Consider the following 27,655-nt stretch of genomic DNA (forward strand, 5'->3'; position numbering starts at 1 on the left):
TTAAGGAGTATGTTTGTACAAATTTGCATCATGAAAATAACTTAAAATAATCAGGGAATTCCCCACCCACGCATGATCAAACACCTTGACCACACCAGAGAAAAAAAAGCTACAACCAGTGTGCAGTTTGTTGTTCAGCTGTCATCCTTTTCCTATGACATTCTGTGTTGGTGTAAAATCATATGCAAGCAAGCTCAGAAATCCCTGCAAGCAGCGATGACGGCATGAAGATTATCTCCTGTTAGACAGGTAGAGGTTTCCAGTAAACAGAGACACCCACAGCTCTGTCTGACCTACATGTACAAATAGATCCAAATCTTCAGTTTGTAGGCACGTGTGGCCTCCTCCAGCGGCTGGGTTAAAAGATATTTATACACTAGTTTAGTCTGTCTAGGTGATCGTTTAATGTTAAACACTTAAACAGTCAGACTTCCTGTGACTTCCAGACTGTCTGCTGCCCTGGTGCTGAAACTGACAGTGACCTACTGCATGTGCAATTAAACCACTCAGATTCCCTGCAGAAAAGTCTCATTAGGAAACGCAATTCCCAAACTAAAATACCTGTCAGTAGTAAGGGTTCAAATATGTATTTGTGCAGTATATCTGTATGTTGCATGAATAAGATTCACCAGAGAGAGAGAAAAAAAAAGCACAGCAGTTGGCGTGATGCTCGGACCTGCCATGTGCCACACTGTCTTGGCAAGGCATTTTGTCCTAAGGAGACCTCACAAGAATCCAATCAAATACAGCAGCACAGTCTTTATCTCTTTATCTTGCACTCATTGTCTTACTTACCCTCCAGTGTTTACACCGATCATCATCTATATATGTTATAACAAAATGCATGCTGTGCCTCCACAAATTATTACATTTATTTAGAAGTTAGTGCAGTTAAAAAATGGTTATTTTTTAAAAAATGTCTTTCAAAGTTTTTTTGTATTTAAATATCTGATAGTGCTAAAAAGGGTAATGACCATAAATAATTAGAATACTGTTCTTTAACCCTCATCCTACCAACAAATTGAATATATAAGGACAATAGACTGAGAAAAAACTACTGCAAAAACAATTGTTATATCAAAATATTAACTTATTTTTTACTCAAAACATCATCATCACATCTGAAACTGGTCTTTTTCTCACTCTAAGAAGTTTAGAGCTGGTTTCTTCATTGTGAGTCCTCTGGGCTCTTCTATTATCTGGGTGTTTGCTTTCTTCTGTCCATGGTCCTCTATGTTTTCATCTTGTGGCTTCAGATTTTATTGTTTATTTCGCCTTTTCTTTCATTGTTTGTATATTTATTGCACAGTTATTGCCCTTGTGAATTCTGTTTCTATACTAAATTATTAGTAGTAGTACTTATTGAATTAATCTAATCTAAAAACAATAAAACAAATTTTATTTTGTGAAAGTTACAGTAAATTTGCGAATTGTGCAACACAATAATATACTTTTCTTTTATACAAATTGCAGCTTTTATCCCAACTATAATCCACATTAGTACTTGAACACTTATTTACTATCCTTTAATTCTTATATTGTTTAGTTCTCTGTCATTTTAAGTAAACGTAAACTCAATAAATAGTTAAATCTCTTAAAACTGTATATGTGGAATTGAGTGCTTTTGACTAGAGTCTGAGAGAACCAAATACATTGATAGTTTTAAAAAGTAGAAACAGAAAACAATTATATGTGATTAGGTAACAAATTTATTGACAAAGTCATAAAAAATCACAAAGTATACCTCTGGGTCCTCAGTTGTTAGTATGGGGTTAAACAACAAGTCTGTCCAGTGTTTACTACAGAAGTGTTTACTACTAAAGAAACCGCAAACAAACTGATCCAAGAATAGAAAAACTAAGTATTGTCGGCTGGTTTCAATCTGTCTGAAGGTGAGCTGCGTGCTCTAATCCAGACTGCCCATGCTGGAGGTAACTGGGTTAGCAGGTCAGACTCTTCATCTTCATCAGAGTAATCATTCGTGGACCTTTCCTTTTTTAGGAGTCACATCTTTCACAGTTATTTTTTAAGTTAAGTTTCAGGTTCTAGGGGGGAAACATTCTTGATGCAGCCAAATGTCCACTACAAAATTCATGATTTTTACAAATAATCCAGGAACACCATTGGCTACAGAATGACCTTTTCCTCTGACAGATCAGTTCTCCTGTCTGAGACACTGAGCATGCATAACACACTCACACACACACACACACACACACACACACACTCACACTTACACACACACATCTTGGGTAAATGATCCAAGAGCAAATATATACAGTCCCCTAACCCTGAACTTTGCATCAATCTTAGTTAATTGCAGTCTTGTCAGGAGTGCGATTATTCAAACAGGTAATGCAAATGTTAATGAGTTCGAATTTGCATATCTTTATTTTCCCATGGTTGAAATGTCATTGGTTATGACGCTCTACAATGAAGAATGTCACTCCTGATGGCCCCCTGATAGGTTGTTGGCCATTAAGAGGCCAAAAAAAGAGCAACTGAAGGGGACGGAGGAGAAATAAACAAGGAGCGGTGCTCCAAATAAAAGAAGGGAAATTAAGACGTATATGCAAACAAATAAAAACGCATGCACCCCATCATCACAGTTATAAAAATTCAATTTTTGCAGAATATTTTAGTGAGGGGCTCACAATCTGATTATATACTGTAAAGGGAAAAAAAAATAATGATGTGCCAAACCAGTGAGAACAAAAAGCAAAAAATAAAGCCCTCTGCAGCCGAGGTTGTCCTTTTACTGTAAGGTACGTTGTTGTGCATACTACGCCTGCAACACACATTTCAAGTGTTGCTGGCATATTGCTCATCGTCATGCGCCTGATTTGACATGGCTTAAATAACTATCTTCCTGCCAGTGATTGGCATTCACACAAGAAGGGGTGAGTGGGACTGGGGAGCAGATGGTGACATTCCACATGACCAAACTGATCAATCAGCATGCTGGGACGCAGGTGCAGCACAGGCGGGCAGCACAACACCATCTATTTCACCATCTACGGGGCACAAACACATGGGCACCAATCTTGGCACCCTGAGGGTCTGCATGCTCCTCTGTCCCGCTGTGCCAAGGTTGATGACATCAGAATTTCCCATCCGCTCTTCCACAGGATGCCAAGAAAAAAGGAGCAGGGAAAAATCTGCAATAACAGGCCGGCCTGGGATAGGTTGTGTAAGTGACGTCAAAGCCAGGGACTCCCATATTTCACCCTGGTGCTGATAAACCTAAAGGAAACATGGTCAAAAGTAGCTATGCTTTTAATAATTAACAGTGTTATCTTGGGGGGATATGATGACTGTATTTGAGGGGGAAATGACAAAAAAATTCTGCAGGAACAACAAGGAAAGTCCCCATCCTGATATTTAGATTTCAATTACGTTTGAAACTCTTAGGCCTGTAGCTAATAATGAGTTTCATATTCTCTAATCTGCTGATTGTTTTTTCAACTAATCACTTAATATAATTTGCTATAACCCATGCTGATGCATTAAAATAGCTTTTTTTTATGTTTTTTTCCCCAAAAGGGAGAATTAAAAACAATTTAAAATGTTTTGCCCATAAAGTTGGAGTGAAATTTGTATTTTTTTTAACCTCTTTCATGAAATGTGATGATTATTGACAGATAGTGTATATCTTCTCAAAATGTTATTTAACAATCTCTTCCAAACATATCACAATAAAAATGAAACCACAAATAACAGAGTATTGTTTCTGAAAACAAAATCATTCCAACTTTATGGGTGACAGTGTAAAGAATTTTGTTATCTGCACGCAGGACAATTGTGACATACAATAAAAAGCATGAAATCACTGTTTATCACAAAAGGTTAAAAAATTACTCATGATTTGGATATTTAGATTCCTGTGGAAAAAAGATTGAAATAAATGGGTTAAAGAAATTGAAACGATGAATCTATTATCATAATACTTGCCGATTGATTGTCTTTTAATGAATGAATCAGTTTATCCACTCACCCTCTCAGCTGTAGTTATTTTACCATCAATTTAACTTGAATAAGAATTAGGTTAACATCAATGTGTACTGATTTTGCCAGACAAATAATAAATGGTTTATTCTTCACAATAATCTTTCTTTAACAGAGTCTTGTTTATAATAATTAAACATGTATCTTTAAATATTTCCCTTCAGAGGACATGTCAGTGAATGCAGGCCTGCTCCAGAGGAACGCGTGTTGGCTGTGCTGTTTGATACCTGCTGGCGTGACTCTGTGTCGAGGATCTAGTGCATCTTCAGGATAAGACCTGAGCACGGCATGCTGATCTTATAGTCTGGCCTGAGTGCTGGAAGATGTGGGGGTTGTAAGAGGATTGGAGCAGCCGTGGCTGCACGGTGCACGTGAGGGCCAGACTCTCCGACCTTTGCACCACAGTGACCTCACTGTCCCACATTCAGCAGGACCCACAAGGAGACGACGGGTGTCTTTAGGTCACTGCCAGTCTGATGTGTGACCTGTTTGATTTCCAAGAAGCAAGTGATGACATCAAAACTCTACAACAAACAAAGAAAGTAAATAAATAAAGAGTGCAAACATGTAATGTATATTTTCAACCACAATAAGGTGCACACTATTAGTTTTAATGTCATTTGTCTTACAAAAGGTTTTTATTAAAGTAGAATTAAATATTAGGAATTTGAAATTATTCCTCTAAAAAGTCATATTTCCTATAATAACAGCCGACATGCTTCAGAACTAAGCAGACCACATTGAGGAGATGTTGTAAATTGTGACCGTGCCATCATATGGTCACAAAAATGGCAGCAACTTTGGGAGGAGTGTTGTGTAAATCTTAACATTTGGAGGAATGAGCAAGGGCAAAGACTGCAGAGATGAGACCTTCCAGCCCAAATCAGAAGTGACAGGAGATTGACAGTAAAATAAATCAGTCCAGAATAGCCAGCAACCGAAGGTCAAAAATAGAGTGCGAAAACAATGACTAACAAGGAAACAACATTTTCTTGAGATTTAGATGAAGTGTCACTGTTCCACACCTCCGGTGTTGTTAACAAGCCAGCAAATAACAAGGTTTGATGGATGTGTGTGTGATGGAGAGAAGGAGAAATTGTCAAGAAATGTTAAAGCATCAGAAATAAACCAGAAACAAAAATTACACATCTTTGTCATCTGATTCTAATTAAAGCCTGTTATATCTATGAGGAAATGTTCCCTAAACATCCAATGACATCTCAGTCTTTTACATACACTACAAATAAATTAACAATAAAATTAATGGTAGACCAGTTAATTCATTAATTGGGCAGATTTTATTTATTTTGAGATAATCTGCATTGGCCAATCCCTGAGCTCATGATTTTTATTTATTGATTATCATTTCATTGACCCAGCACAAGGGAAGGGAGCTACACTAACGTTGTTTAAATATATTTTTTTATTTATTTATGCAACTTTACAAATTGTTCTCTCTTAGTGCGCTTAAACTCTTTTTTAAAATACATAAGTTTGTGTTAATTTATTTATTTATTGTTCATTTTAACAATTTTTTTTGTGTCTCATTTAATATAACTACTAAATTGTTGTATTTTATCAGATACAAAAAGACAAACCTAATATTGGCACTATCGTCTATTAAAAAAAGCCATATCAGTCGACCACTAAATGTAAACCTTAAAACTCCACATTGCTGATCCTCTGTAATATTTGGATTCATAGTCTTCATGAACACAAAACAAAGGCAAGAAAATATTAAAATCTAACATTTAAAAAGAACAATGTGATTTCTGTTGGCCTTTCCTGTGATGAATGAAAGTTGTATTTGACTGTCGTACACCAGAGGGAGCAATGCTCATACGATCCCTACATCCTGCACAGAAGACGAGAATATCATATCATACATAATATATAATATTTATAGCTGCTACATGCCAACTTTATGGCTCACCTCGAATGACTCCCTCCTCATATTTCCACTAATTTGTGGCTATTTTGTGCTCTCCAGGAAACAGTTACAGCTCTGTTCTGCACAACATCTCTCCAGACCTATTTACAGTCCCCTAAAACCACAATGTGAGATCAGATATTTTAAGCAGCAGTGGAGGAAATATTCAGTTTTTTGCTGTTGTTGATTTTACTTAAGTATAAGTAGCAATACCACAGTGTAAAAACAAAAGTACAAGTCTTGCCTTCAGAATGATACATGATTAGTAAAAAATACTTAGTAGCATCAAAATATACTTAGACCTCCAAAATAACCAGTAACTACAGTTATCAAATACATTTAGTGGGATAAAAATGTATAATATTTCTTTATGACATGTAGAGGAGTAGAAGTATGACGTGTAAATACTCTGGTAAACGTCAAGTCATAATAATAAACTATCACCTTTCATACATGAAATACACAGGCAAACATTTCAAGACTATTCCATTTATAAAATGGAAAATATAAATAGCATGTGTTGGGTCTGTTCACGTGGACACCATTTATTTTTTGTTGATCTGAAGCCACTGACTAAACACTCGTACTGTCTAGATGAACATGAATTCACAAACTGATCTTGCCAAATTAAAATAAATTCCACAAAAATTCCACCCGGAAAGTCTTCCCACAGAGTCCAGTATAAAATTGTCAGCATTATCACATAAAAGTGTAAAACAAATACATAAAATGCATAGGATGATATATAAAATGCCTTAAAATCAGTATTAAAAAGAGTGTATCTTAAAAAGAAATCATAAGGAGATCATATCTTGTCTTACTCAAGTAAAATAAAAATTACCTCATAAATGTACTTGGTTATTTTAAGTTTGGATGTCTGACCTGGGCCTCAGGTCATGTCAAAGACTCCACTGTCAGCTTTTGTGCACTTAAAAACAGAAAGCACTCGTATATTCAGTCAGGAGAAGTTATATAAACCAAACTGGAGCAGAGCATCGTCTCCACCTGTAAACAAACAGAAACCACATAGCAACATCTCTATTATTGCTTCTTGTTCCTGCTGTTCTTGATCTGAGGAGTCACTGTGAACTTGTCTGTACATGCCTTTACCATGTGTGTGTGTTTGTGTGTGTGGGTCTATTGCTGTCTTGCATTATGTTTCATGAGCATGGTGTCAGTGGAGCAGTGGAGTAACATTACCTGTTTCCATCAACAGATGGCAGCATAAAATATGTCATGATAAAATAATTATTTAGGTCTTGTTTTTCTTGACCTGGTGGCTTCATTCCTCTCAATTTTACTCATTTATATGTGTCATGAAGGAGAAATAAAAACATTATTGATTATTAGGAGGTTAAATAAATTATTTATACTCAAATTAACGGGACATATGTGTATTTTAGGTCATTTTAAAGCAGTTTTTTTGGTGTGACATAAGTAAACGTTTTATTTATATCTGGTACAGACAGTCTCGATTCAATTCATCCTCTCGGGTTATTTTTTCCGCCAGCTGTGTCTCAGATTTCAGCCGAAGGAAAAAATAGTAAGCTGTGTGATGAGCAAAGAGAAATCTTGGAACAATCTGTTTGGTGTTTGTGCATTTTCTCAGGGAGAGTCTCATCAGATTATCCTTCGATAGAAACATATTGGTGGATGATTTAATCAATACACGCGCTGCTAAATGACCGGTTTACATGTTGAAGTGATATCATCCTGGCTGTTTACCCGTCATTGTCACTATCTGATCAGCCAGCTTCCTGCAGCAGCGCCCCCGCCGGCTGACAGCGGAACTGCAGCGCACAGACCTGCGTCAAGTTACAGGAAACACAGTGAAAAACTAAAAAATCCCCGCCAGGGTTTTTAAATTAAAACTCTGTTAAAATGACTACAAGAGGGCAAATGACAAAACAAGGAAGCGTTTATTTAACAATGAATCCTACGTAAGACTTTTTGACAGTTTTTAGGAGTGGGAATACCTTTCAAGAAAGATAATTAAAATAAAATAAAGCAAGATTTACTTTTGAATAGTTTTTTTAAAGGCAACATTGATATAATCTGTATCACTTATTGGTATTTGTCGCTGTTATATGTTGTCTGATATACAGTCTGGTGTCTGTGAAGAAAGCAAAAGTAATGGCCAGGCAGTTTGAGAGCATGGTAAATATTCTTAATATAGCAATAAAATTAAACTGAATTTTTTTATGTGGCTGTGACCCCATCCACAGCAATACATATCTTGTCTAAATTGTCTTGATAATTGATAATATTGCTTGTGTGATTTATTGCTATTTAATTGATAATTCTTTCTATTTTTACTGTACCCTTTTTGCTGTCCCATTGTGGGACTAATAAAGGAATAGTGAATAGAAAAGAATCTAATCAAATCGAATTGAATCGAATGGAAACCTCCTCTTTAAACCCAACAGACCCCTTTGAGAAAGCCAGAAATTTTACCTCAAAGAAGTGTAGTTGGTACACCGCTTCATGTATGTTTGTTGTACAACCCAAAAATGGCAGCATTACAATTCAAACAGGATCAAAAATGTTTGACTCTTCCCATTAACTACCATACATTAAACATATTTTTTCTGAAGGTATACAGGCGGAGGGCCTCTCTTCTGCAACCATGTTAGGAAGGGGTCTTTTAATTTGTTTTAGGCAAGGCAAGGCAGATTTATTTGTATAGCACCATTCATACACAAGGTCATTCAAGTGCTTTACAGAGGCAAAAAATACATGAAATACGCTTAATGTGTATTTCATGTATTTTTTGCAGAGGCAGAATTGAAATTTAATATTAAGACAGCAAAAATGTATTTAGAAGATGATAAAGAACAGTTCCTACAGCCATCAGGCTGTCTCAATCTTCCAGAGATTCTACCAGACTAACTGAATTTCCCCTCAGGGATAAATAAAGTAGTTTTGATTTGATTTGAATAGTTGAGGAGCACCTTTTGAGAAGCTAAATGCAGCTTCAGCTTGCTTGGTTTCCTGGGAACACTGAGTAAACCTGTCCCAGATGACCTCAAGGGTCTGGATGCTTCATAACAAACAAGTAACTCTGAGATATATCTGAAGCTGAGACCATTTAGTGCTTTGTAAACAAGCTAAAGGATTTTAAAATCTGTTCTTTGACACACAGGCAGTCAGTGCAGTGATTTTAAGACAGGTGTGATATGGTCTATTTTCCTGATGTTTTACTCTTTTTTCTTTAAAAAAAAAGCTTTTAGCTGTTTCTATTTTATTTTCTCTCACTTAGGCTAAACACAAGGTTAAAATTGGGTTTTTATTTTCGAAATAAGTTGTGTTTTTCTTTTAATGTAAAAAAAGTGTCTTGTCACTGCAACATTTTTATCTGTGTTGGATTACAGAGGTCTTTTGTACATGAATACTGCTGTTCAATGTCTTAGAATGTTTGATACTGTTTATCATGCTTCTTTGAGGTTCATTACTAACTGTAAGATGTCCACTCACCATTGTGAATTATACTCTCGGGTAGGGTGGCCTGCTCTGGCCACTCGAAGGGCTAGTCATTGGTATACTTTCATTTATAAGGCAATATTGGGACTGCTGCCTTCATACATTTGCACCTTAATTACTCTGAGAAATGCTGGATCTTATTCTCTTCGTTCACAAGATCAATTATTGCTTTCTGTCCCTTATGCTCGTACAGAGTTGGGTAAAAAGGCATTTGTTTACTCTGCACCTTATGCATGGAATATGCTAGAGAAAGACTGAAAACTAACTGACTTCATTTCTTTGAGCACTTTTAAATCCAAACCGAGAGTTATTGAGGCCAATTCCACAATATGCACTTGTTTCTCACAACGCGTTTAAGGTCTGTGTCTTCTGTAAATATTTAACTGTATTTTGTGTTTGCTGCCTCTTGGCCAGGGCTCCCTTGAAAAAGAGGTTCTTAATCTCAATGGGATATTTCCTGGTTAAATAAAGGTTAAATAAAATTAAATAAAATTAAATTAAAATAATGCTTTTATTTTGGAGGCCAAACCCCCGCGTACTTCCGGGCTTGTGCGTGCCACCTGTGTGTGACTTGACGCAGGCAGCTCGTCTGTAGCTGCTGCTGGCTGCTGCAGGCGTGCTATTTGCGGCAGCGGAGAGACCTCTGCGAAATGCCTTTTGTATTCCCGGGTGTTTTTTTTGGTTTAGTTTTGTGTTTCGCGAGGGTCAGATCACAGCGTTTGTAGCCATGCTCTGTGGTGGATTCAGCGGGCTGTCCTAGCTGACTGAGCCGCTCCAGCAGCGGTGGGTCCGGTGCAGTGCACAGCCGGGGATGAGGCCTACTTGTTAAAGCTCCCCCACCACCCCTCCATCGTGATGGCTGATGATCAACAACAACCTGGTCAGAAGCCTGCCTCGGGATTAGGCTCTCTTCCAGCGCTGGTGCCAGGACTCCAGGGGCCCGAGGCTAACGCGTTACAGTTCAAAATAAAGAATTCAATTTGGTAAGGATGGAAATAATCCTCAAGCAACTACACTGTCCTTTTCGCTAGCCGTAGCCTCATAATTAGCGTATCTAGCTGTGGGGTGGCAGGGAGGCTGCACAAAGCGGCTGAAAATAACACGAGTGCTCCCGTGCTAACCCGAGATATTTAACGGAAATGCAACAACAACGAGGAAAGCTACGCTGCTTGCTACCTGTTTATGCCTTAATAACACGTTAACGTGCGGTTATTAACAGCTGTAGTAGCTGTAATGATTAGCATCGAGCCATAGGAGGCCATGTGATAGATGACACCACATCCACCGGTGGTGCTGATGCTCAGGATGACAGGTGTCAAACCAGACAGCTCCACACAGAGAGACAGCCTCACACTGATTTAATGCTGCTAATAACAATGCAATGCGCTCTCATAATGATGCATTAAGTTCTTACATATTCAGTCTCTGCAGTGGCTTTGGAAATTATTAAATTATTTCTGTTTTATTCCTGATTTTCCAATCAACATGCAGTATGTTTGGTTAAAATCAACTTGGCATTTTAATATATACATCTACTTGGATAGTATAGAGATGTATATATAGATGTTTTATTTCCCATGAGGGAAATTCAGGTACCCAGTAGCTTATATTGTCCAACAAACGGTACAGTAAAGCTCACAATAATATTCAAAAAATTCAAAGGTAGAAAATTATGTACAGTAACATTTTGTAATAAAATCTCATTAAATATAAACACTGAAATTATTATATAAAATATGAGATGGTGAATAATAACTGTCTATAATAATAAGTAATAAGTAATAATAACTGAAAAGTGAATGTGTGTTCAGAAGGTGCAATAAGGCGCTAATATAACCAGTAACTGTAAAGATGTTATGACATATTGTAAACCCCATTCACATTTAACATTTTATAGGTTTAATTTGAATTAGAATAAATGTGCCCGCACAATAACCGACAATGAAAAAATTTAAATGGGTTTTTAGAGGGTTTTTTGTTGTTGTGTTCAATTTATTTTAAATGTCAACTTTAACATTTCTACAAAGGAAATTGCTCATTTAGGCTGCATAAGAGCCTTTGATATTCCTTCTTTGGTGCAACTGCAGTCGTTTTGTTTTTATAATTTGTGTCCAAATTCTGAATTTGAAAATATGTAGTGGCCTGAAAACATGTTACAATCTGCCTGTTTTTATTGTTTTTGCACAAGACATTTCACCATGTCACAGAAGGAAAAGTACAGGTGTAAAAAAAAAAATAATAAAGAAATTATTGATGGTTGAATTTTCTTTAGCTGCTTCAGTTTCAAGGTCCTGGTATTGTGCACTCTGGTACACTGTCAGAGTTACTGGGACACTTGAGTGACAGATCACCAAAAATATGATGTTTTTATGTTACAATGTAGTGCTGTTTATCAGTCTATATTGTTTTGGTGCGTGTTGCAGAGTGTTGGAGATATCCACTGCATAATTTTTCTCTAATATAATGGAACTATATAGTACATTTAAAAAAATAGACATTATTGTCACCTTCCATTAATCATGACACCGGTTAATAATAATCCACAAGTCTTGTGTGTTGAGAGCAGTTTCCTGTAGGAATTATACAAAAAATAAACTACTTTCTATAAGAACCTTTTCATAACAAGATCTGTGGATTATCTTGAGTAACCGGTTCTTGATTTATAGAAAAATATATTTGCTGTTGCTGGTGTTTTTTGGCACTTTGAGCACCACAAGCAAAGTGCCATATAATTCTATTATATTTGAGAGAAGGCAGACATCTCTACAGCCAATATCTTCAGAACTGTCAACTCACGGAAAACAATCTGGATTGATAATTAGAAGTACAGGTAAGAGGAAAAATATGGATTTTTTTTTGGCTGGGCGGGCTGTCCCTTTTAAATACAACAGAGCTATTGTTAATGTTATTATTAACACTTATAACAAAACAGTTATAATGAGTGATATGTCCAAGGCATGGATCCTCCAGTGCAATACATAACTTTCAAAATTGCAGTGGTGATGCACCACATCTGCCAATTATGATGCAAAATTATGATAATTCTGAAGTGTCAGAAAAAAAATAATCTGAATTTGCTGCGATTATATAGGCAGTAGTGAAAGAGGACACAAACTAGAAGTTAATTGGTGTTCTTCTGTTGCAAATTCAAATGACTGGACTTCATTTGAAAATGTTTCCATAATTCACAGGCCATGATATCCTAGGGACTCTGCTTGGTCCTTAGTGATCATTTTGATGTGTAAATGTGGGTATAAAAGCACTTTGGGCTCCATCATTATGAAGTGGAACCAGTATGGAGCCACCAGGACTCCAACTCAAGGCCTCACCTGGTTAATACAACTCATGATAATTAAGCAGAGTGGCAGAAGAGAATGAATGAAACAAAAATGCTTCAAGGAACTTGAAGTAAACTTTCTCCAGAGTGAACAGAACCGTAGGCCGAAGGTGAAGACTGACCATTCAGCACGACAGCGTAGACAATGCTGGAGCAGCTTTGTGATAAGTCTTAAAATGTCCTTGAATAACCCAGATGAAGCTCAAAAAACATCTGTGAAAAGACCTGAAGACGGCAGTTCACACAGCAATTTATTTTTAGAGGAAATGCCAGGAAGAAGACTTGATGCTGTGATTTCTGCCAGAGTTGATTGTCAATAAAGCGCCTGAATTCTCATGCAAATGAGATATTCATATTTTAAATAAACTTGCAAAAACATTCTGAAAAGTGTACTTGCTTAAAGGACATTAGATACATTTTGGAATAAATCTTAAACACAAAATGTGCAGAAAGTGACTGAATACTTTCCAAAGCTGCTGCATGTGATGATATCTGAGTAGATATAGAAGACAAAAATGTGACATTATGTTGATTTCAATCTCTTGATGCATCTCTTTTTGTATTATAATTTAGGAGACTTTGAAGATTATACTACTAATTATTTAAAATTATAAGATTAAATTACAGTGGTTGTAGGAGAAATATTAAATTTCAATACATTGTCTTACTGATTGTTCATGCAAAGACTAATTTACATGACTAGTTTTCTATCATACAAAGAGAACGGATAGGAAATAAAAAAATAATTGAAATAATAAAGCCTGCATGTATCAATGTTACTGTCATCTAAAAGTCATATTTATTGACATTTCTGGCTTTTGCTCTCTTTCTCATTGTAGCAAATCTGTACAATCAAAAGTGGACAGCATATTGGTGAGTATCTTATATTGGCCTATAAATACACAGATTGAAATATACAAATTAATTTACACTGCCAACATTGAGTATTTTTTAAACATATGTACAGTGGTAAGAAAAAGTATGTGAACCCTTTGAAATGACTTAGTTTTCTGCATTAGATTATTGGATGTGTCTAATAAAAAACATGAAATATTATAATTGTTTGTTTGGTATCAGGTTAAGCTCATTGTATTTGTCTATTCTTGGGACATGGATGTAGATCAGATCACATTTTATGACAATGTTAATAATAATAATTTCAAAGGGTTCACATACGTTTTCTTGCCACATGTTAAATGTGTCTGTTTATGCACATTTTGTTGTGGGTTTATCTGAGCTAAAAAAGTGTCTCGGCAACAAATCCATGTCAGTGGCATCAAAGCTGCATGATAAAGCTTTGTCCATTCTTCTTCTTAACATTAGAAAATACAGACCGTTTTCAGTTTCTATTTTAATTTCAATAAGTCTGTCTGCTGTTTGACAGATTCCAGCAGGCAGGTTTAGTCCCTTTTATGTGTTAGCAGCACTTCAGATGCTTACACATCAACACTGTTGCACACAGTACGATGTCAGATTGGGGCAAAGAAATGTCTAACAGATCCTTTACACCTGGTAATATTATATGCTTCGCGTGGGTCGTGGGTTGAATATCAGGAGCTCCTTACTGTATAATTATATGTGCACAGAATGTAAATGTGACAAGACAAAAGAGTGAAAACACTTATCATTATACATTTTATCACGACATACACTACCAATGAGAAGTTTATGAATGTCCTCATGCAAAACCTTGAGTTTTTACTCGTTTTGTAAGATTTATTTCATGCCTTCGGGTTTTAAAAAGTCCAAAAATTCAAAATCAAAGGTTATTTGTGGGGAAATGGTTCCATCAGTGTTCTTTCCTGTCGTGCAACACAGTTGGGACTAAATCGACTAAATGGAAGTTTGAATAATTTAACATTTCCTACACATTTTGGTATACAGATTTTTTTTTTTTTTTTTTTAAATCTCTGTTAAAATTATTACATTATTAAGAAGAAATACCTCAATATAACAGGGAATTCCAAACTTGTCAATGGCCGTATATGTAATATTGTACCAAGATGCATTATGGGAAGGTTTTATTAAAACCATGGCGGTTTCGACTTAGTTAGAATTAAATAACTGTCAAATTACTTTGGCGGAAAAAACCCTGTAAAGCCAGTGTTAAGAGAGGCAATGGTGTACTAGACCACCCTTGTTTTCTCCTTGCTTTCTTGTTCATTTACTGTCTGGTACAACTAAAGTTACATTTGTTTGAACAAATATAATGATAACAATAAAATAGATCACAAGAGTTTAGTTTAAGAGCTGATATCTAGACATTTTCCATGGTTTTCTTGATAATAATCAAAATCATTATATTTGTCCAAACAAATGTACCTTTCGTTGTACCAGGCATTAAAATGAACAAGAAATTTATGAAAACAATGGTGTAATAACTTTTTCCATGACTGTATATTATCATATTGACTAAAATATGACGAATGAAGAAAAAACAGTTTCTCATAATTTTGAGATACTAAATCCTGTATTTTTGAAGGTTTGTCATGATATTGTGAAATTAAGTCGTTATCTTTAGATACTATGTAGTTATTAAAAGATACAATGTCATTATTTCAGGAAAGTGTCTTATTATAGTGGCTTCCAGGATCTTTCCTTTTTAATCTTATTGGTAGAAATGGGCATCTGTTGTGAAGAGCTAACAAGTGACTAAAATAGAAATAAAACTTCACAATTTGACTCTCTAAATTATAAAAATGCAGCAATGTCCTGTATGTATGAATGACATTTTCAAAAAAGTGCCGATCAAAAGAGGAACAATCAAAGCACATTAAGTAGTAAAATATTGTGGCGTAATATATAAGTATATGTATATTCTCCATGTTTGTTGCAGTGGAACCTACAGGTGCTACTTACATGGTGTAGCCATTGGGTGGCTCCTCTATCTGATTCTCAAATTCACATTCTGAGATGTTAATTTGTAATTTGTATAAAATCTAATTAAATCAAACATTCCAGGTTACTGGTATACATTTTGATATCCGGTGAAAAGGTAAAATTAAAATGTTTTAAAAAATGAGCATTTTAGGGCACGGTGTTAAAGATCCAATGATTGTATGAGGAACGAAGGTCTAATCCACTCTGTGCTCGTAGCGATGGGGAGTAGTAAATAGCGTTTTCATTCACTGCTCATTAGCTGACAGCTCTCACCTCATTCAAACAAGGATTGGTTCCCTTAGCAACAAAGAGGCGAATAGTAAAGCAAAGAGGTGAGATGAGTCTGTTCTTAGAAACCAACTGAAGAGCAGTTGGGGTGGAATCAATGGTGAGGAGCTAGTGTGCGTTTCAAAATCCGCGCTAAAATCTGAACCAGATTGTTACATGTAGCTGGCCGGGAGGGGGATTGAAGTCCATTTCTACCAGTAAAGAATGAAAATAAAGTGAAAACTTGCTTTGTTTAAAATCATCTAAGTCATTATAATGAGAAACTTTCTTAATATAATGACTGAGTATCTAAAAATGATGTGAAACTTTATTATTATGAGATATTAAGTCATTATTTTGAAGGTTTCTCATTATTTTTGACAGATTTGCTTATTTTTATGTACTTATACATTATGTGTACATACTAATTTATTATTTTGAGATACTAAGTAAATATTTTCAGATACAAAGTCATCATTTTTCACATAAAATGTCTGGGGTTTTTTTTAGTTTTTTTTTTTTTTTTTTTAGATACTAAGTCATTCTGAGAAGGTTTTTCATTATTTTGCGATTCCAAGTCAGTATTTTCACATACTAAGTCAGTATTTTAAAGCCATTTTTTGACACACTGTCACTATTTTGAGAAAGTTTCTCATAATTTTGAGACAATAATTGTACCAGGCATTAAAATGAACAAGAAATTTATGAAAACAATGGTCTAATAACTTTTTCCATGACTGTATGTCATCATATTGACTAAAATATGACAATATGAAGAAACAACAGTTTCTCATCATTTTGAGATACTAAGTTACTATTTTGAGAAAGTTTCTCATAATTTTGCCAAATTAAGTCGTTAACTTGAGATACCATGTCATTATTCAAAGATACAATGTCATTATTTCATGAAGGTTTCTTATTATAATGGCTTCCAGGATCTTTCCTTTTTATTTTCATCGGTAGAAATGGGCTTCTGTTGTGAAGAGCCTTTTATCCTTATATCCTTATTCTCTGTGAAGCATACATTTATAGATTGTGTTCTTTTTTAAATGTGTTTTGTATGAATAATCTTTTTTTCCCCTTTTGTGATGATTTTATTTTTACAGCAAGATGTTGAGAAGTTTACAGACATCGAAAAACTCTACCTCTACCTGAAGTTGCCTTCTGGTCCCAGCAGTGGCAATGACAAAAGGTATGTCACACACACATACACACATTTTCCTTCTTTGCTCTTTGGCCGTTTTTTGTCTCACACACACATGGCTGCTTGTTGTGGCTCTCATTGCATTATTGGCACTGTTGTCTCATTGCTTGTCAAAAATTCAAGTCACTATCCACTGGCTGCAGACACAGTTTAGGCTGCTAGCTCCTGAAAAATCTGAAGTTTTTGACATTTTTGGGGGGTTGTTTGTCACTGGTGAGTTTTTTTAAAATGCAAAATTATCATTCATTTTCCCGCTGTATGATTGATTTTCATTATGAAGCAAACCACTGATCTATGTAGACTTTTGCTATACCTAGCTGTCTGTGTTTCATTTGTTTCCCCATATCTATTCATCACCCCAACCCCCCAATTCTGCCCATTTGGACTGAGAATGAGAGGGGGTCCTCCACTCCTGGATTATGGTATTAAAGTTTCTGTATTAACAAGAAATGATGCATACAAATCGAGGACACAGCCTCACCAGATTTATTTTTCCTCTGTACCAATTTCAGTGATCAGAGTTCCATGTCGTCAAGCCGTACTCAACAGATGTATGCATTCAACTGGATACGAAATCACCTAGAAGAGCACCCAGAGACTTCCCTCCCAAAGCAAGAGGTGTATGATGAATACAAGTGAGTGTGTGACTTAACTGTGGGGTCAGGGGAACAGAAAACGGTGCCGTGTTTCACTAGTCTTACGGAGGATTCTCTTCTTCTCTTCTCTTCCAGGAGCTATTGTGACAATCTCGGCTACAATCCACTGAGTGCAGCAGACTTTGGAAAGATCATGAAGAATGTCTTTCCTAACATGAAGGCACGTCGACTGGGTATGAGGGGCAAATCCAAATATCCTTTCATTTTGAGTCACAAAGTCTTTCTGTATATTCCTGTGTTTTTATCTATCCGTGTTACACTTTATTTTGGCTTCAAATTGTGAGCAGGTTAGTTGATGCCGTTTCCAGAATCAGATTGTTTTTGTATCTCGTCTGGATCGGATGTGTGGAAGCCCAAAGACTGAAAATAAGTAAAATACTAAGCCTTGTGTTTAAAATCCTCATTATAATGAGAAACTTTTCTTAAATGTTATATGACCTATGACCTTTGGTATATGACTTATTTTTTTCTTTATCAAAAGATACTAAGTCATTATTTTGAGAAAACTTTTCATTATTATGATATATTAAGTCATTATTTTAAGAAGGTGTCTCAATGTTTTGAGGGAGTTTGAGTGATTATTATTTTTAGGTACTAATTCATTATTTTTGACACACTAAGTCTTTGTCATTATTTTGATTTTAAGTTTCTGGATTCACAGTCAATATTGTAAGCAGGTTATTTGTTGCAGTTTCCATAATCATTATGTTTCAGACTCCTTAACTCCTTCGCACATACTGTTATAGCGGGTTAAGGAAGAAAGCTTTTGTTCACATGCCATCCTTACCCAACCTGGACTTGCAGAAATCAGGTGATGGGGTAAGTAGCGCTGCAAAAAATCAAACAGTAAATATCTAGTTAGACTTTTTAAAACAGTCCGATGTTCATCCACCTGCTGCTCTCGTCTGTAGTGTGAACTGATGGAGTCGTCAGGCCAGTCTCCGAGCGCCGAGGATGAAATGAGATCCGCAGCCTGTGGACTGGTGTGTGAGTGGGCCCAAAAGGTCCTGAGTCGTCAGTTTGACAATGTGGAGGACCTGGCCCGCTTCCTGCTCAATAGCCACTACATTGGTACTAAGTCCATGGCTGCACTCACTGTTATGACCGGAACACCCACAGGTAAAGATGTCCTCTGATCTGCTGGCATTATGATTTTACTCCTTTGTGTTTGTGAAGGTAATCTTTAGTTGTGACTCATAGTTGACAGCATCATATTATAGTGTTATTTGAGTAGGACGATGTTAACGCTCAGTTGTTGGATGTTTTATCGCTTCTGTAACAACTGTTGGCCTATTGAAATGGTCAATATTGGCTGTGCCTGGTTTGAAGTGCTTTGCTCTATATGACACTGTCTATTTGCCAATCATAATTCTTTCATCTTTTTCTTCTTTTGACAGGAATGAAGACGCCAACTCCAGCGTCTGCGTTTGTGCCAACAGCTGAGGCTAACTCTTTCCAGCCCCAGGTGAAGACCCTGCCCTCTCCCTCTGTTGATGCAAAGCAGCAACTGCAGCGCAAAATCCAGAAGAAGCAACAGGAGCAGAAGCTCCACTCACCCCTGCCCACTGAAGCCCAGGTCAAGAGGACCGAGGCCAGTACCCCCGGCCCCACCATCCCCTGTGGCAGCCCAGCTCTGCTCTCCCCTCAGCCCACCATAGGCATCGTGGTAGCAGCTGTCCCCAGCCCAGTCACGGTATGTGGCTGAATTTATCCCACTTTTTATGCTCAGATATGTAATTGAGAAATAATGTAAATGTAAATGAATGTTTTCACTTTTCTTCTCCTAGGTACAGAGAGGCAGGCAGTTGATGACCTCACCCAGTCCTGTTGGGACAACAGACGGGAAGGTGTTGCCTGTGAACTTCCAAATGGTCACTCAGTCTCTTAAACAGTCCCCCAAACATCCCCAGAACATCTCAGCTAGTCCTGTGGGTGACCGGCTGGCACGACACGGGACACGGTACGCACAAATTCTGCCCAAGCCCTCTGCCACCAGTGCCATCACGCTGCGCTCACCCCCCACCCTGCTCATCACCAACAGCCCCATAAAAACTGTGATGCCCACTCCCCACGTCAGCTCGGTCAACGTGGTGAAGATGACGGCCATTGCTCTGGCTCCCAGCAGCAGCAGCACAACCGTGCGTCCTGCATCGGCGGGTGTGAACACCATAGCTGCTTTAGATGATTCTCAGCAGCAACCAGGCGGGAGCTTGGCTGCCTCTCAGTCTCCTGCAATCAGACCCAGTGCCCTAATCTCCACCCCAAACCCCTCCACTGACTCCAAAGTGGTGTCTGAAGCTGGAAATGACAATAATCTCGCCTCTGGCACAGATAGAACTGCTGCTGGGGTGAAAGAGGAGAGAATGGCAAAGTTCAGGGCTGCCAGTGAGCCAAGCTTCCTGATTAAGTGTTCTCCGGGACCGGACAAAGGGATAAGGATAAAAAATGACCCCACATCCCCTCCCATGTCGGTAACTGCAGCTGGGACTCAGGACAGCAATAACAGTAACTGCCATGACAGTACTTTGTACTTGACTGTTGATAATCAGAACTCCAATGGCAACACGTCATCCAATGGCTCCTCCGCTGTTACCCCAACATCGAAGGATCCCTGCCTCGATGCCAAGAGCCCCAGGAAGCGCACAGGCCCAGGCGGGGACTCCCATGTGATTCCTGTGAAGAGGGTGTTTATCTCCCAGCAGCCACTGACTCTAATTGACAATCCCAAACCTGGAGTCAGTGCTGCACTGAAGAGGATCCCCAGACTGGGAACACCTGCCAGATCGGAGAGCGCCCCCTGCAAAGTGACTGTGAAACACACCCCCATAGGGCCCACACAGATCCTTGCACTCTCCGACTCACCCATCACACATACCGAGGGCACCCAGACTGTTGTCAAACCCCAGGCCTTGGTGGTGAAACGCGAAGACCATCCTCTCAGCACTGATACCAGCACTGGAGCAGTTGGTAACAACACATCAGATCAGGCATTGCTACGTGAGATCACCGGGGACCCTCATGCCATACCAGCCAACTCAGGAGCACACGAAGCCTCTGTGATGAGTGACTTAAAGAGCACAATATGGGAGGAGGGGCAGCTTGATGAGCTTCGGAAGCAGGCGTTTGCGCAGCAGATACCAGAACACAAACAAGCCCCCACTGACCAACTTTCCATTATAGCTCAACCCTCCGAGGCCTCGGGCCAGCTCACCCTCACGCAGGAGATGGTTGACTTTGCAGGTTCTCAGCCGAGCATGGACTACTTCCCGTTCAATGATGATGACATGACCCAGGACAGCATCGTGGAGGAGCTTGTCCAAATGGAGGAGCAGATGAAGCTGAAGGGTCTGTTTGGTAGCTGTGTCGATGTGTCTTTACAAGGCCAGTCAGCCAGCGGTCAGGGCTCTATCCTTAATGCTCACCAGGCCGGCACTACCTTCTTCCACTCTGCCCACAGCAGTACCACTCCTGTCCAAACTCCCACTCCAACGCCAACTCCAACTCCAACACCCACCCCCACCTCCGAAATGACGCTTGGGCACAGCCTGACGAGAGAGAGTCCCTGCTCCCGCATGGCTCCCATCACCCCTGTGGATGGAGCCATGGGTCGCCACACCCCCATCAGCACACCACTGTCCAACTGCAGTAGCAGCGTGCCCCCAAGCCCAGTGGAGTGCAGGAACCCTTTTGCGTTCACTCCTATTAACTCAAGTATCACAGGTTATCATGACGCCAGTATTGTCTCCAGCAGCCCTGTTAAGCCCATGCAGAGGCCGATGGCAACACACCCTGACAAGGCCAAACTGGAGTGGATCAACAACCGCTACAACAGCAACTCTGCAGGTCCTTTGCCCAACCACAGCATCGGCATTCTGCCCAGCTACCAAGACCTGGTAGATGACCAGTTTCGTAAACCACATGCCTTTGCAATTCCCGGTCAGTCATTTCAAGCTCAATCGAGACAGGATGGAGCTCACTTTGGCCGTTTGACTCCCATTTCCCCGGTGCAGCAGCAGCAGCAACAGCAGCTAGTAACAGGTGTAACTACTCCCACTAAACAGGAGAGTTTTGCTGTGCCTGCACCGTTAGACAGCAAGGCATCAACCTCATCTGCGTCCAGTACTTTCCGTTGCCGCAGTGTCAGTCCTGCAGTGCGCCAGAGAAACTTCAGTGGCAACACCGGCCCTCCAGCCGTCTCTACCACCAATGCCACCACCACAACCCGAACCGTTGTTTCACCCTTTAACTCCCCCATCACCTCTGAGGTGCTCAGCATCCTGTCCAACAGCCAGACGGTCGGCTCTGTCCACAGCATGGTGCAACGTAGCCAATCTGTACCCCTGAACATCATGATGCAGAGTGAGATGCTGCCTGTGCAGGGTCAGAGTAACACCGCCAAAATCACCAATGTTCTTCTGAGCAAGATGGAGGCTGATGGGGATGATTCTGTCCGTGGCCTGGGTATAAACAACCTCCCCTCCAACTACACGGCCCGTATGAACCTCACACAGATCCTGGAGACCACTCCCGGCTTCTCTGGAGGAACTTCTCACCAGACTCAGCTGCCTGTTAGCTCCAGCCCTGCTGCCTTTGAGCTCCAGCAGCATGGCTACCTCACCACTGGCAGTGGAGAACAGGTGAGTTTCTCCACTGGGGACAGCCAAGCACAAGCAGGTCCTGGTGAGCAAGACCAGCAGCAGCAGCAGCAGCAGCTCCAGGAGAATCCTGTGCAGACACAACCACAGCTCCTCCTCCAGAGCACACAGCAGCAGGAGGTGGAGGATGAGCAACAACAGCTGGATTTCAACAACACTGTCAAGGACTTGTTGGGGGATGATGGCCTCAACCCCAGTTCCCAGTTGGTGGGTCAGGTAGCTTCGGAGCTCAACGCTGTGGCGTCTGACTTCTCAAACGACATCAGACTGACCTCAGATCTGTCCAGTAGCATCACTGACCTTAACACGTTGGACACCAACCTGCTGTTTGATCCTAATCAGCAGCAGGAACAATATGAAGACTCAACACTGGAAGAACTGAAGAATGACCCGCTTTTTCAGCAGATATGCAGTGATACTGTGAACTCTGGTTTTGACTGGCTAGAAAGCAAAGACCAGCCTACTACAGTAGAGATGCTGGGCTGATGTTATCTTTTACTCTGTATGATTTCTGTTCTCTGTTGTTTGTTTGGTGCGTATGTAGTTTATCTGTTTTCAAACTATAGTTTGTTGGGATTTGTCTGGACTTTGCCATTCGTTCTGTTAAAAGTGCCAGGCTTACCAGAAAATCTCTCCTACTGACATTTAGTTACTTCTCTCCTTTTCATTTGTCACCTCGAGTTTCAGTGCTTCACCACTTTTTCTCCCTCATCTGAAATTAGAAATGTAAGCATTTCAAGTAAAAAAGTGTGAGTACTTGGTGGCAGCATGCACTTACAAAGAGCAGGTTTGTACGGTATGAACATTAAGAGAAACATAATCTTCCATGTTATAACCAATCAATAATGCAATATTTGTATTTAACCGACACGCAGTGAAAGAAAGTGATGGGTCTGAAATTTGGCACAAAAGACCAAAAACAGTATGCTATTGTATACTATTTTCAGTGTGTGCAGTTCAAGTTCAACCAAATGGAGACAATATTGGGATTGTAGTATATGCACATAATAGTTGTAGTACATTTGCCTGCCATATCTGAATATTAAAAAAGGGTAGCATCTTATGCTGCCAGGTGCTGAATTTATGACATAATCTTTATACTTTATCATATACCAAATCAGTGGAACACTGATTCACATCTGAGCATTGTCCAAGAGTGAAATTTTCTTAAAGCCTATACTTCTTGTACTGTTTAATATCTTATAAAGGGAGTAGATTAATCAGTAGGGAGAAGACGGGAATTCAGGCCACTTTGTGGACTATACATCGAAAGGAATCAACAACTGGCTGCCTTATTCCCAAAGTCCAAGGCCTTATGCCATCTGTAGAGAGACTGTATATAGTATAATGTTAAGAAACTTCGGAACCATCCAGAGCTTCATCATATCAAGGCAGCTGTTACTCTGATATTTTCAGTACTATTTCTTATTGTTTTTGTTTTGCAGTGTTACAATATAGATGCGTATTGTATAGGCTAACGACTACACTGTGTGTGCCCTTATCAGTAATGGATTTAGAGGAATTTGATATGCTGTCCATAAACCATGGCAGGCACACTTTCAGTCATGAGATTTTTTTTTTTTTTTTGGCATGCTATACTCCCAGCTTGGATAAGAATATCAATGGTATGGAGAAGGCTTAGTTACATAGAAAGCTAGAGGCTGACATTTATGTTTTGATGTCATCTTGGGATCAAGAAGAAAAGAAATTATGTTTGTGGAGAATCCAGCCTTATTTCCATACCAAAGATGATCTGTTTGAATAACATAAGAGATTATTACACATAGAGACACTCCTAGTAAACATTAACAACAACGAGAAACGGGCAGCCTCGGAGATATAAAAGAGTTTTATTGCATTTGAGGAAAAAAGGTTAAGTTGCGTAAATCTTATGTACAGTATGTAAATTTGTGAAATGGTCACTGTCCTATGTTTCATAGGTAACCATGGACCTGAAAGCATGTTGAAACCATCACTGCTAGCCAGGTAGGCTCTGTGATTCAGTAGGATGCTTGCTTGAGTTTTTGGCTATTGTCAATGTTGTATAAGTCATGTTTAAGCTCCATTTGTAAATAGGATAGATACATAGAGATTTGATGTATCAAGACACTATATTATGGCCATTATTCTAGCTAAGTATGTGCCATTTAAAAGAGAAAAAAAAGCTTAACAGATCTATAGTCGGCAAGATACTGTATGTTGTGTGTTACATTTCTGGCTCAATGTGTCGTAAAAGTAATGCTGTCTGGTCTCGCTTGCTGATTTTCTTTTACTTTTTTTCTATTCAAAGATAATAGGTCTCTGCAGTTGCGGAAGTGATGTGTGCTTTGAGCAGGATCAATAGCATGGTATATTGAGAAAAAAAGTTGTGATACTGTTAGCTGGTTGCAAATATCTCTGTGACAGACATTGTGCTCAAAGCCTTTCAGCAGACACTGGAAAAAAAACAAACGATTACTCATGTTTCAACAAACTTTGGAGGTTCACATTATTGCACTAAATTTTTATGACACATGGCTTTGCCACATCTTTATGGACAAATGTAATGATGGATGCCCACAAAAAAAAGACAAAAAATATTTTTTATGACAAGATGAGTAGGGAAATTAATGTCAGAAAATGACTAATTGTCTTGTAGCAAAATGTGCATTAATCTCAGTGAGATACACATTTCTTACTCATTCTCATACATGAGAATATAAAGCATTGAGGGGAAAAAAAAGTTAAACAACCTTTTGAAACCTACATGCTCATTATGTTGATAAATGATTGTACGCACGCATGTGTGATGACTTCTGTTGTACTTTGTATTCTTGGTAACCACTGTCTTCTGTGATTTGGGCAGGTTCTGTTAACCAGACTGGCAGTGCTAGTTTCATGAGTTACTTTTGTTATGTGCTGTTTACTAAGTTAATGTTGTTCTAAATGTTATGTTGATGACTGTTTTCTGTTGATTTTACATATTCTTATTTTGCAAAAATGCATTTGTGAAGAAATTTAACATTTTCTCGTAATTCTTTTTCTTTAACAATAAGGCACTGATATTTGAATTTGAATGAAGGAAATGCACCTCTTTATGAGTACAGGAGCTCCATCAAGCAGTGACTCTGATTCTTTACCTTTGACTGACCCAGAACCAACTCTGTTTGACTATCTTGTCCATTTCTACCAGTAGAAAAAAACCCTCCTCTGTGGTGTTGTCTGGTGTACTGCTTAATGTACAGTAGCTTGTTAATATTGCAAACGCGTTGTTTCTTTTTTCAATGGAAAGTACTCACTGGTGAGATTTTTAAAGTGGTTTTAAAAGCCAATAAACTTTTTTAAAGAATGTTCTTGTGTGTTTATGTGCTGATGATTTTGTATTTTACTGCAGTAAATAAAAACATGCTTCAAGCATGAGAGAAAGTAACCTTACATGACCTAGTAGTCATTGCAGTTTTGAAAACGTCACAATGAATCATTGAATTGGTTGATTTACAGGGATTGTAGTTTGAAACATGCATAATTTTTAACATTTTTCAAGGTTTGAAATATTCTTGTATTTTAATATTCTCCTTGAAATATGCTTGACTTTTAGCACACTCTTGTGTTTTGTCCACACAAACTGGATAAGAACTGAATGAGTTTCATGAGCACTAAACTTTTCTAATGTAAATATATACAGTCGTGTTCAAAATAATAGCAGTCCAATGTGACTAACCAGATTAATCCAGGTTTTTAGTATATTTTTTATTGCTACATGGCAAACAAGTTACCAGTAGGTGCAGCAGATTCTCAGAAAAACAAGAACCAGCATTCGTGATGCATGCTCTTAAGTCTGTGCAACTGGGCAATTAGTTGAAAGGGGGGTGTTAAAAAAAATTGTGTCTGCCGTTGACTTTACAAACTCAAAACTATTTTGTAAAAACTTTTTTTGTTTCTAGGATTTAGCAATCCTGTGAATCACTAAACTAATATTTCGTTGTATGACCACAGTTTTTATAACTGCTTCACATCTGTGTGGCATGGAGTCAACCAACTTGTGGAACCTTTCAGCTGTTATTCCACTCCAAGATTCTTTAACAACATTCCACAATTCATTTACATTTCTTGGTTTTGCTTCAGAAACAGCATTTTTGATGTCACCCCACAAGTTCTCAATTGGATTAAGGTCCACTCCATAACATCAATGTTGTTGGTTTGGAACCAAGATTTTGCTGGTTTACTAGTGTGTTTGGGGTCATTGTCATGTTGAAACACCCATTTTAAGGGCATGTCCTCTTCAGCATAAGGCAACATGAACTCTTCAAGTATTTTGACATATGCAAACTGATCCATGATCCCTGGTATGTGATAAATAGGCCCAACACCATAGTAGGAGAAACATGCCCATATCATGATGCTGCACTGTCTTCACTGTGTACTGTGGCTTGAATTCAGAGTTTGGGGCTCGTCTCACAAACTGTCTGCGGCCCTTGGACCCAAAAAGAACAATTTTACTCTCATCAGTCCACAAAATGTTCCTCCATTTCTCTTTAGGCCAGTTGATGTGCTCTTTGGCAGATTGTAACCTCTTCTGCACATGCCTTTTTTTTAACAGAGGGACTTTGCAGGGGAGTCTTGTAAATAGATTAGCTTCACACGGACGTCTTCTAACTGTCACAGCACTTACAGGTAACTCCAGACTGTCTTTGATCATCCTGGAGCTGATCATTGGCTGAGCCTTTGCCATTCTGCTTATGCTTCCATCCATTTTGATGGTTGTCTTCCGTTTTCTGCCACGTGTCTCTGGTTTTGCTCTCCACTTTAAAGCATTGGAGATCATTTTAGCTGAGCAGCCTATAACTGTTTGAACATCTTTTGTTTTCCCCTCTCCAATCAACTTTTTAATCAAAGTACGCTGTTCTTCTGAACAATGTCTTATACGACCCATTTTCCTTATGATTTCAAAGAGAAATGCATGTTCAACAAGTGCCGGCTTCATCCTTAAATAGAGGCCACCTGATTCACACCTGGTTTTTTTTTCGCAAAATTGATGACTTCACTGATTGAATGCCACACTGCTATATTTTTGAACACCCCCCTTTCAACTAATTGCCCAATTGCACAGCCTTAAGAGTGTGCATATCACCAATCCTGGGTCTTGTTGGTTTTCTGAGAATCTACTGCACCTACTGGTACCTTGTTTGCCTTGTAGCAATAAAAAAAATATACTAAAAACCTGGATTAATCTGGTTAGTCACATTGGACTGCTATTATTTT

The 27,655-nt window shown here is 38.6% G+C and overlaps 1 protein-coding gene across 2 annotated transcripts; it reads left to right on the top strand.

The window, feature by feature from the left end:
- Window positions 1–10,032: 10,032 nt before the first annotated feature.
- LOC131973159 (DNA-binding protein RFX7) lies at window positions 10,033–25,823 on the top strand. 2 transcript variants are annotated; one of them, XM_059335035.1, is made up of 10 exons: window positions 10,033–10,398; window positions 13,592–13,625; window positions 17,006–17,090; window positions 17,486–17,525; window positions 17,616–17,738; window positions 17,835–17,951; window positions 18,494–18,578; window positions 18,671–18,878; window positions 19,157–19,452; window positions 19,547–25,823. In XM_059335035.1, exons 1-10 carry the CDS (start codon window positions 10,271–10,273, stop codon window positions 22,898–22,900), a joined length of 4,470 nt encoding a protein of 1,489 aa, XP_059191018.1. In that variant the 5' UTR covers window positions 10,033–10,270; the 3' UTR covers window positions 22,901–25,823. The 2 variants fall into 2 exon arrangements, with proteins under 2 accessions (XP_059191018.1, XP_059191019.1); XM_059335036.1 differs by lacking the exon at window positions 17,486–17,525 and having other exon boundaries at window positions 17,006–17,091.
- The last annotated feature ends 1,832 nt before the right edge of the window (window positions 25,824–27,655 follow it).

This window comes from Centropristis striata, chromosome 6 (genome assembly GCF_030273125.1).
Source record: "Centropristis striata isolate RG_2023a ecotype Rhode Island chromosome 6, C.striata_1.0, whole genome shotgun sequence".
In the NCBI taxonomy this organism is placed as follows: Eukaryota; Metazoa; Chordata; class Actinopteri; order Perciformes; family Serranidae; genus Centropristis; species Centropristis striata.

Bases quoted from the DNA above. Each gene is read 5' to 3' on its own strand.
- LOC131973159 (XM_059335035.1), top strand. From the start codon at position 10,271: ATGGCTGATGATCAACAACAACCTGGTCAGAAGCCTGCCTCGGGATTA. The intron at 17,739-17,834 runs GTGAGTGTGTGA...CTTCTCTTCCAG, and splicing joins GAGGTGTATGATGAATACAA to GAGCTATTGTGACAATCTCG. The intron at 19,453-19,546 runs GTATGTGGCTGA...TTCTTCTCCTAG, and splicing joins CTGTCCCCAGCCCAGTCACG to GTACAGAGAGGCAGGCAGTT.